Here is an 11,998-nt window from a genome sequence, read left to right as displayed (position 1 = left end):
GCCATTTTCATTTTCAATTTCTCATAAGTCATCTCTTTTACGGTATTATTATAGTTTGTTAAGAAATGCGGAAAAAATCATCGATATTCTCTATTACACTGTGCGACTAATTTGAACTATTTAGTACCCTTGATCAACAATACAGCTACTTTTTAACCCTCGAACTAAAAAATAAAAGGGGTGTTATAAGTTTAACCGCTCTGTTTGTGTGTCTGTGTGTCTGCCCGTCTGTGGTATCGTAGCGCCTAAACCAATGAATCGATTTTGATTTTTTTTGTTTCGTATGAAAGGTAATTTAATGGAGAGTGTTCTTAGACATGTTTCAAGTGCCAGTTTAGGGTTCTGTACCCGCAAAATTGGTCTTGGGTTTTTTAAATTTTGTAAATTTCACTTGTTATCAAATGAATCATCCTTATCTTAAAAATGGAAACCAACTTTTTCTATCGCGTCACGTTTTTGAGGTATGACGTCTAACTATTTTCATATCTTTTATTATGATATGATACTTAAAAAATAATGATTTTTGACCTCTTAAAAATGTTTCATGATCTTTTTCTTAGCTCAAGGCTTCTTTCTGAACATTAAAAGTTTTTTTGAGCTTTTGATGTAAAAGCGAGGATCTATTACGACAGGTACTCAAAAAGTGAAGAAATTTTTGACATCCTAAAGTTAAAAATTGTTTTTGAGCTGTTTTTTTGACTATAGGATTCATCCTCAACATTAAAACTTGAACAATTGGCTCGTCGTGCCAATCTTAGGGTAAGTAACTCGGAAGTTTTGAGTTTTATACAATCTCCCGTATGTATTATGGTAGAAAATCCACGTGTAAAGATTGTTGACCTCCCTTTGTTTTGATAATGACTAAAGCATTGTTCTGATCATCATGACCAATATTGAACTTGATGTGTCAAAGCAAGGGTAAGAAATATTGAAATTTCAATTTTCTAAGTGACTAAACTTTTGTGAGATTGAGCTTTGTAATTACGTAGTCCCAGTTGTTCTCATACTTAAAATGAAAATTTTTTTAATAAATCACGTGTTGACTCAATGTGAAGAAGGGTAGACTTTATTCATAGAGGTTGCTAAAGTGGTGTAAGTCTTTTCGCGTTATTACTCAAAAAAGTGACATGATAAAACAATTTTCTTGCCATTTTCGCGATCAGAGAGTTAAATTTCATAGAAACAATAGCACAACAATAAATAAATGTTATTGGCAATAAATTTATTGTAATTTTTCTTCTAATGATAGTTTGATACAAAAGGATGTGTACCATCACCAGTTCGTAATACACGTTTTTGAATCATATCATCAGACACTGTTTTTAAATCATATGCCCAACCAATCTTAGCAAAAAAATTAATTAAATGTGTCGTAACATTTATACGCCAATGACCTATTTCTGCTGCTTTATAATCCCATGGAAATGTATGATGATAATTATGCCAACCTTCTCCTAATGCGAATAATGATACAAATAAATTTTCAACTGGATTTATTGTTCTGAAAATAAAAAGTATAAATATTTAATTTTGTGCAATTTAATATTTCATAAAATAAAAAATACTAACTTATCATATGGTCGTGCACCCCACAAATGGGCGACACTATTTACTAACCACGTAACATGTAATGTAACTGTATAACGCCATAAACTTGCCACAAACCATGAATTCAACAAAGATTCATTCCAGAAATACCATGGAATTAATGTTGGTAAAACAAAACATACAAGGGGCATTAAAATCAAATAATACCTATAAAAAATAAAATAGCAAATTATTAAGACCGAGACTTAAATATAGGCGACCAAGCAAAAAAATCAGCTAAATTTTAATTTGTGAAAAAAGAAATCATTATTTGATTGAAAAATTTGTTGGTTGAAAAAATCAATTATGTCTAATTTTCATTGGAACTCTTACCACCATTTACCCTACCTGAGACCATTTAGATTTTCAGAACATTTAGATTTTTAGATTTGGCAGCGTTTGGCATTTCATTAAATTCCTTAACCGAATCACACTATGAGTGATACTCGGGAGGCATTTGATCTTTTAGTATCAGATGCCGGCTATCCTATCTATGGTTTTCTATTAGGTTTCCCCTTCCTTTCTTTTTCCCTATCCCTTTTAATGACATGTTCCGTGCAATATTGTATTGTTTAAAAAAAGAATGTATAAATTGAATTGAATTGAATTGAATAGACGGATGGGGGGGTAGTATCTTCTAGTTTGGAGATTTCTTTTGAAATTTTCAACAATTAGCGCACTCAGTTATAACTAACTTTCAATTGGCACACTTCCACTTTGGCAGATTAATAAAATAAAGAATCAGCATACCTTTTTTGAAAACGAATAAATGGATCCGCACTCAAATCAGATAAATCAATAGATTTACCCTTTTCCTTAACTTCTGGATGTTTCCTACATAATAACCATCCCATATGACAAAAAAAGAATCCACGTTTAGCATTATGGGGATCTGCATCAGTCTCACTAAACTTATGGTGCATGCGATGATCTCTTGCCCAATCAATTACGGCATCCTGAAAAAAATTATAAATTGACTTTTTTTTGGAATAAAAAGTCAGTAATCACAATTAACTTACTTGAAATGCAAGAGTATCACATATAATTAGCAATAATTTTAATGGCCATTTAGCTTTATACGCACGATGAGTCCATAAGCGATGTGCACCAGCTGTTATACCAAATGCTCCGGCCTGATATAAAAAAATTGCTAAAACATATAAATACAGTAAAGCAAATCGACTGAGTGGTTTTTAGGATCTTTGTGTCAATTTTAGTGAATTTGAATAAACTAAGAATGAACCATTCGTAAAATCGCATGAAAGTAGGTACCGAATCTCATAATACTCGTAAATTGTTACGTAACTTATATATGTAAACTCTTCTTTAGTTATTGACTGCACGAAAAAATTATCTATTAACTATTAAAAATTATTAAATTATCTATTAATATCTATTAACTTCAAGAAATAACCGAAGAAGGCTGCAAATTTAATGCCAATTTGAAAGATTCTGTTGATCAATGCAATCCCTGCCGTATTTACCATTTAGGCAGCTCCCATCTTAAACTAGGAGCCTCTACCAAAAAAAAATTAGAACTTTGTGTTGAGGACCTCAAGTAAATTTACGCAGTACTGTCAACCGTGGCGTAGGGGCAAGGAAACCTAATGCCACCTCTGCTTAAGTAACCCTACTAAAAATCCGTCAACGGGTCACAATAGGTCACAGTTTAAAATGCGGCACTGAATGCAATATTCATAAGAAAGCATCTATTAAGTGAGATAGAAGCGAGGTTAAGCGAGCTCTTAGAAACTTATCCTGATGGAATAAAATAAATCTCAATAATATTTAAAAGAGGTTGAAAAATTAACCACATATGACATAAAAAAGCTTGAAAGCCAAAACGAAAATTGAAAGCCAAAATTAAAATTGAAAGCCAAAATTATTATTGCTGCGAATAATCGAAAGAAAATCTAAGACACCTAACTTCTTCAAAGTAAAGCAAAAGATCATTCAAAATCCTTTAGCCGAATTCAACCAGCTCGGAGTACTTTCTATTAAAAGAAAACTAGAAAATGTAGCCAACAAAAATGCGGAGCAGAAAAAATAAGAAAATTTTCTTTATTTCCATTAACCGAATTTATTCAAAAGCACAATTATAAACAAGGACTATTAAGGTAAGATATAAAATCATTAAAAGAACTTTATAATACTAAATAATAAATGTTCATATAAATATTCTCAAGTTTTACATATAAGTATAATGTGTTGCCTACTTATTTGTTCGATTTTCTCTCAATGAGCAAATTCATACAGTACGTCCAATAAGTACGGTAGATTTTCTCAGAAATTTAGGTTTAGGTACTAAGTATTCACGGCTTAGGACTAAAAGACATCTAGAGGTTATTTAAGAGATCAAATTGCCAAATTTAAGATTTTTTTGTTCACTTTTTGTTAAAAAGTTGACAAAATTTCAGATAATGTATCTTCCAGAATAAAGATCCGATCTCAATCGTAGACAACTTATTTGCTTCTTTGTTCTAGAATAATCATTTTTCTACGTTATCGAAGGCGATAAAAGTAAAAGTGAAGTACATTAACAAATCAAAATTTACACTAAACATAAATACATAATTCGATAATTTATTTTATCCGATTATTTTTCGTGGAGATAAAGGTATCTAACATATAAATTTTTGTACAGTTCTATTTTGACGAAATTCTATACCGATGCGTGTATTTCTTTTTATTTGAAAAATCAAAAACCCGACTGAATTTAATATAAACTGAAAAGAAAAAACAATTCCAGCAGTTTACAAAGTGACTTTAACAGTCGGGACCCATTATTGGGAAAATTTGAGTCGGTGTAGATTTTATGTATCCCGACTGTTAATGCTATGTAAACTGCTGTACATTTTCTTTTCAGTTTATATTAAACTCATTCGTGTTTTTTTTTTTTTGATTTTTTTAATATTTCATTCTTTTTAGTTAGGATTTTCAAATACCTATTCAACGATACCCCACTTACCATAGTTTGTCGATTTTCATTTTCAACTTATGTATGTATGTTTGGTCCTTAGAGACTAAACGAGTGAACCGATTCAAATGATTTTTACGTCAATCGATTTGTCTATTTAATAGTTATTCCATGATACTCCACTTGACATAGTTCTCCGACTTTCATTGTTTGCTGTTTCACAATATGGCGTCTGGTGATCGCCATATTGAATATTCATTATTGCCCTATCTTCAGTAGCACTCGCAAGGTTACGATAAATCGATTGACGTTAGAATTATCTAAATCGGCCCACGCGTTTGGTCTCTAGTGTGCCACTTAGGAACACACATTTTCACAATATGGCGTCTGTTGGTCACACAAATATAGACTGACACATAGACTGATAACACACATATATAGACTGATAAACACATTACCACTTCTTTGCGTTTCTCAGTCGGGTAAAAATTACTACTCGTGTGAATAATTAACGAAAAAATTAGGTAACAAAGCATTCAAATTAAATAAATGTATTCATTTTATAGATAATTTTTTGCTTCTATGGCTTTTTCCTGAGAAAATCGATCATTCTGGTACTTATTGAACACACTGAAAATTTTTACACACTAAAAACATTTTAACATACCATAAATTGTTGTGATTAATTTCGCTGATGTAAATATCAAATATATACCATAAACTGATGCTAAATGTAATGTTAGAAATAAAATTATGTTTCGCCATACTAATCTCATTTTATATTTTGATGATTTGATTTCCAATTCTGGTTTCAATTCATTTTGATGTTCAAATTCCAAATTGTCTTCATTTAATACCTCTGAACAATTACTGTTATTCGGAGCCATGTTCTTAGTGATAGGTAATGTTTTTAAAACTGAAACAAGTGAAAATTTTGTATAATTGTATTGTATAATTAATTTTTCTACATTAATTTTTTAATATATTCTAATAATCGTTTCAACGATTTTGTAGGGCGAAGGTTATAGAAAGAATTTGTATGCATGTAATTATATTACATAAATTATGAATATATGGTCAATGTATTAAAATAAGGCATATCTCCCAAGAACAAAAAAAGGTAAAGAGGAGACCGGGACAAGCCGGATTATAAGGTAGTTTGTGAGATTCTTATAATTGTGCCAGTAGCATTTCTGTAGGTACATTAAAGCTTTAATCTTAAACTCCATTTTTATCCCTTAAATGTATATATATTATCATTTAAAGATATATTTTTTGGAAGTATCTTATGTGCAAAACTGCAAAAGACTTTCAAAGGGACAATGTCAGTATTACCATAGTATAATAAACAACTTTATTCGTTACAATTGTTTACTAAACTTCTCCTTCCTCTTAATATTACTTAAATAACACATAAATTAAAAATTTAAAGAAATCCACAACATAAAATAAGGTCTGCTCGATTTGTCTGTGGCATTGTAGCTCCTAAACAGAGGAACCAATTTTTTTAAGGTAATATGATTGAGAGAATATTTTTAGCTACGTTTCAAGAAAATCTACTCAGTTGTTTGAAGATCATGCCCACTTCTCTTGAAACAAAGCAATCAATTTATCTATTTAGGAGCTACGATGCCACAGACAAACATTAATTTACACATTTGCCGTAGTATCGTTGCTCCTAAACGAATGAACCGATTTAGATTTTTTTGTTGCTTGAAACGTAAATTGGTCGAAAGCGTTCTTAGCTTTGTTTCAAGAAAATTTGCTGTTTCAAGATCATCACCTCTATTTATTTATTATCAGGTACGGATCCCTAAATTCGCACTTAAGCCATAGCTAAGAACACTCTCGATCAAATTACATTTCAAACAAATCAAAATCGGTTCATCCGTTTAGTAGCTACGATGCCACAGACAGATAAACAGATACACCGACTCGTTGAACTTAAAACAATCTTATTTGTTAAAGATGTTAGTTGTTACCAGCGGCCTTTTTTTAGAGGAACCTTTCACCTCGTGCAACGAATTTTTCCCTCTGTGCGTAGTGAGATCACACTTCAATTTTCCCTGAAAATATCCATCTAGGAAAACCAAGTGCTAAACGGGCCGAATCTAAACGAGTCAGAAAGGTGTATCGGATGGAGATTATTGGAAAATAAGTCTCTACAGCAAACGGACGTTTCTCTCTAATTCAGTATATGACAGCTTTGATTTCCTATGATAAACTAGGTTTCAAAAATTTCTCTTTCGAATAAGACCAAGCCAAAGCTTACCCAAGCTCTCATTGCTGCTTGGGAGCAAAGTCAAATCAGCAAATTATCGTACTTCACCTTGTATATAAGCGCATGGTAATAAAAAAATTAAAACAATTGAAACAATAAGTATTAAAGAATAAAGGACAATTAATTTATGTTCTATATCCTGTGAATTTTATTAATTAAAAACAAATGAATTTAATAAAAAATTTCATTTAATTATCATAAATACTGTTATAAAATACTTTTAACAGTATTTTTTATTTAATTCTAATTTTATTGGATCATTATTTGTCGAAAGAATTTTTATTATATTATAATATTTTTTAATTAAAAATAATATAATCTTACTTTATTTAACACGCTTTTATTAGTTTTACCAGTGAAGTAAGCCCACTCTTCCCATAAGGTAATGAATGATGTTCCGGCCCCTATGATAGCCCACATTTAAAACAAAATATGTATTCAATGACAAATTCATTTTATATTTCGTGGGCATGCGTAAAAACTATCACAGACAATAAAGCAACCCCACCTATACACAAATATGCGGCCATTTCAACATTGGGTTTTAGTTTTCAGAGCTATAACAAAGTGAATGCATATTTGATAGCTTGTGAATGAGAAATAATTAAAGAAAATTGCTATAATATGTTAAAATTATTTTATTATAAGCATTACATTTGCATGCCAAAACGCCCGATACGTGAAATAGGAGATAGAACTATCTATCGAAGGACATGAAATTCGAGATAATTAATCAACGATAACTTTTTTTAAAAACTAAGAAGTATTCAAAGATTAAATAAAAATACGCCCAATGGCTTTACTGCTAAAGAAGTTAAAAAGACACAAATTTTATCACTAATATAAAAACCGTTTGAAACTCCACATAAATACCAATTTGAATGTCCCGGTAATGTAACTTTATTTCGTTAACTACGATATACACCAATAGATGCCAGGAAGAGTCATATTTTGCAGTGCATGTTTCAGTTTTTCATGAAAAGACTGATAAAAAGACGTTTTTTTAAAATGAAGGCTAGATCGACTCTTCGCCCCAAAAAACCCCTGCATACTCATTTCCTGATCTTGGAAATGGCTCCAACGATTTTCATGGAAATGAGTATGCAGGGTTTTTTTGAGGCGAAAAGTTTTTCCATTTATACTTCTTGGTTTCTAAAAAAAAAGTAATATATCAACGATCTTGGAAATGGCTCCAACGATTTTCATGGAAATGAGTATGCAGGGTTTTTTTGGGGCGAAAAGTCAATCTAGCCTTCATTTTAAAAAAACGTCTTTTTATAAGAGACGTGAAGGTCGTCTTTTGGTGAAGGCCCATAGACGGCTGGCTAGGCTGCCTATAAATGGTAAATTCGGTACTAGACTTGACGTTTCTATCAAGCAAATTTTTGTCAAACATGTTTGACAAAAATTTTCTTGAGATTTGCTTAAGTCTAGTACCGCATTTACCATTTATAGGCAGCCGGTATGACAAACAATTCCATCAAACATCAAGCATTTCAATGAAACAAGTTGTTTTTCGAACGTGTTTCAAGTTTTAACTTTCTGATGGAAAAAAATTTGGAGTATAAAAATAATCAGTGGTTTAATGTATAAAAAACGATTCTCCTACAACGCAAATTGCATTGAAAATATTTTAAGAAAGACTTTTAGTACAACCTCCCATGGGATAGGTGGGATAGGACTGTTTAGTACAATCTCCGTTGGGATGGATTCTCACTACAACCTAGATGATTAAACGCGCTTTTTTTTATTATTTTGTGTGAAATATTTCAATTGTGTGAAATATTTTGTGTCAAACATTTTTTTTCGCGTTTGATAGCATTTAGATTATATTAAATTTAAACTAAATCAATCAAATTCAACAAAACCTACCTTATTAAAAAAATATCAAAACTAATTAAAAACTTAAAAAACTTAATAATAACATACACAAAACTACACGAAACAAAATTGCTTTGAAATTATTAAAATAAATTGATTTTTATTAATTTTGTCTTTCTTGTGTTATAACAATTGAAAATAGAAATTTATACCAGTTGGAAATTATTTGTTTAATTAAATACTAGTAATAAAAAATTATCACTTATATGTAAAAAAAAAAAAAAGCGTAATAAGTGCAAAAGAATGGCTTATTTAAAAAAAAAAAATATGCGGATATCACAATAGGTGCAGTGCCGTAACTAGCTATTCCTGCGCAAAAAAAAATCATTTGTGTCCCCTAAATTAAGAAGACAAATATGCATAAATTGACATTCCAAAACATTAAAAGAAATTAGCCAAGAATACATCATTACTAAATAATATTTTTAAATTAAAGAATTCATCATAATCGCAGTTAATTTTCAGTCAAGTTTAAACGTTGAGTTTAAATGGCTGCGAAAACCCATAATATGCTTATCTATCGCAATGTTGTAACGTAAACCAGGCAACTTGCTAACTTCCACTCCAGGTTTTGCTGCTTCCATTCCAAACGCTTGAAATATGAAAGCAATAAAGCTCTAAGCAATAAAAGTGAATCCATATGTATTGTAAATGTGAAGTAAGAATGTTTGTTTGTTTGTTACGCTTTCACGCAAAAACTAATGAATGGAACTTATTTAAATGAAACTTAACAATAATATAGCTCATACATCAGAATAACACATGAGCTATTATTTATAATGATATTTTTTTTTTTAATTAACAAATCCTATATATTATAAATATGAAAGTAAGAATATTTGTTTATTATTTGGTTTGTTACGCTTTCACGCAAAAACTAATCAATGAATTTGAATGAAACTAAATAATAATATAGCTCATACATCAGAATAACACATGAGCTATTATTTATAAAGATATATTTTTAAAAAAATTGTATTTATTTAGTTTTTTTTTTTTGACATTTCATGAGACAGGGTGACGGAGAACATTTTATGGACATCTGTATTAAAAAGGGTATCAGACATACTTCTTACATTTAAAAAAAAATTGAAAATGATTATTTGACACACAAACTTTTATCTGTGTAAAACAATCGAAGAAGTGTACGTTTGTTTATTGCAAATTCATTGAAAAGAAGTAATTAAAAAGGTATAATCATTTTTACATAATAGAAAAAAAAATGTTTTTAACGGTAAGTTTTAATTATATTTTCTCTTTATTTATTTTCATTTTTTTTTAATCAATAATTAATATATTTTTTAACAAATTTGTTGGAGTGAAAACTTCTTTTAGCACGTTGAGCACTTTTTGGGAGAACAAAAATAATGGAACTCGCGTCATCGGTGTTTATAATTGAACTCCTATTACATTACATCTTACTATTAAAATGTATTTATTTGCGCTCCCACCATATTTATTTAGAATTGTGAACAGCTATTTGAATAGTATTGAGGTATTATTTATTATTATTCAGGTATTGTGAATAGTTATTTATTCGAGCTTTATGCGAGTGCAGCCAGCTCCACTGCCGAAGGCTTCAGCCTGGAAGGCCGAAGGCTGAAGATCAGGCTATAGACTAAAGGCCAGGCCAGCCAAAAGCTAGTTATTTCAAAGTTTTAAGTTTTCACTCCCATCGACATCCCCCATGACTGACAATCTTTTTTTTGACATTTCAAAAAAACAAGGTGAAAAATACAATTTATAGCCTTTTCCATTTTATACGTCACTTTTAATCTCCATATATTTGCAACGGATAGAACAACATCTAATATAATATTTAAAAGCATCCTATGATATTATTCTATTTTGGGCTATTCTAAAGAGGAATTGATTAAATAAACGTTGTATATATATATTAAGCAATAAAAAAAATGTTCATATTATTTTATTTACTTTTTTCCCAGTTATTTACAAGGACAAAAACACGGACGAAGACGCGAGTAAAAGCTGGTTACATTATAAAATCGTAGCTATTTTTTGTGGAGGGTCCAGTTTTGAGTTGTTACCAAAGTAAAACATATGTGCCTAAAGGGACGAACTCATCTTGCTATATTTACACGGTAACTTTGGTTTCCAAAAATACTGCACCATGATTCCAAGGAATTTCTAAATTCTTGATCAAATAAATAACGAATTTCGCATGGATAAACAATTCTAAATACTTTTAAATTTTAGGTATTGATTTCTTAAGTGACTGTTTATATACCAGTGAATTTTTGAGCCCAAAATTTACGTACAATTTGAGAAATGGCCAAAAATACAAAAAATTGATATCTTGGGATCTAGTGATGCTATCGAGGCAAGTCTTGGCTCATTTAAAATAACAAAAAAAAATGCTTCTAGCAAATTTTTCTAGATGTTATTCCTAATCTAGCGAGTTATCACACTTATTTTTACGACCATTATTTTTATATTTCAACAATTTGAACTTGTTCTAATAAATAAAACATATGACGATGTAAAACAAAATAGCAAAATACCTTTAATTTAGCTAATTAATAATTTTATAATCTAGCTAAATATTTTTATTGTGGGTCCTTAAGGGGATATATTTTAACAAAATGCATAATACAGCCCACAGAAATGCTCATCTTAATTTGAATAACCTTTAATTTATTAGGGGTGGGTAATTATTTATAAATCATCTATCAAATATTATCTTAATTTTTCATTTAATTTTATTAAAACCTCGGGGCGCCCTTTTTTGACGGGTTTGTGGCCCCCATATTATTGCTACCACAGATATGGTGGTAGAATCCTCCTACGATTAAGAATGATATTTTCTAAAATAATTATAATCCAATAAATTAAAAATTGTAAATTTTTTTATACATAAATAGAAAATATTTTGATCTAAAAAAGAAACGTAAATAAATTTACCTTCGTAAACATTATATTAGGTAGGTACTTTAATTAAACACACCAATAAATATATTTACAATTGCAGTCATATCGTTGCCAAAAAATTTTTACATTCCTGTCTTTAATTAAATACAACTAACGTTAATAACTGACGTTAAAATTCTGTCACTAAAAATATATTAATTTTGTAAACAGTGTAAGGAATAAATTACGATTTGTAAATAATCAAAAAATTAATTATTTTACAACACTTTATTATGCCAATCGAAAATCGAAACGTAAAAAACATGTTTTTCAGTTTTTGATTTAAAATTTTTAAAGAAATTAAAAACAATTTTAACCTTGAAAGTTTATAGTTTTTATGTACCTGTTATAGTTCTTTGATTCTTTGTCGGTAAAACGTATAACATCTGTTTGACTACATCTTT

General features: G+C 29.8%; 1 protein-coding gene across 1 annotated transcript; it reads right to left on the bottom strand.

Annotated features, from left to right (window-relative positions):
• Positions 1–906: 906 nt before the first annotated feature.
• LOC123306168 (acyl-CoA Delta-9 desaturase-like) lies at positions 907–11,711 on the bottom strand. The gene is made up of 6 exons (XM_044888067.1): positions 11,589–11,711; positions 5,172–5,420; positions 2,607–2,737; positions 2,338–2,543; positions 1,570–1,755; positions 907–1,501 (listed from the first exon to the last, which is right to left on the bottom strand). The coding sequence occupies exons 2-6, from the start codon at positions 5,389–5,391 to the stop codon at positions 1,240–1,242; spliced, it is 1,005 nt and encodes a 334-aa protein (XP_044744002.1). The 5' UTR covers positions 5,392–5,420; positions 11,589–11,711; the 3' UTR covers positions 907–1,239.
• Between the last annotated feature and the right edge of the window lie 287 nt (positions 11,712–11,998).

Source organism: Chrysoperla carnea, chromosome 1 (assembly GCF_905475395.1).
Source record: "Chrysoperla carnea chromosome 1, inChrCarn1.1, whole genome shotgun sequence".
Taxonomy (NCBI): Eukaryota; Metazoa; Arthropoda; class Insecta; order Neuroptera; family Chrysopidae; genus Chrysoperla; species Chrysoperla carnea.
Note: the sequence above shows the minus strand (reverse complement) of the source record. Positions and strands in the feature narration are given on the sequence as shown.

Coding starts and splice junctions, on each gene's coding strand:
- LOC123306168 (XM_044888067.1), bottom strand. CDS start 5,391: ATGGCTCCGAATAACAGTAATTGTTCAGAGGTATTAAATGAAGACAAT. Junction 2,738..5,171: donor ATTAATCACAACAATTTATG/GTATGTTAAAAT, acceptor TATATGTTTTAG/CAATTTTTTTATATCAGGCC. Junction 1,756..2,337: donor TTTATTCGTTTTCAAAAAAG/GTATGCTGATTC, acceptor TATTTTTTATAG/GTATTATTTGATTTTAATGC.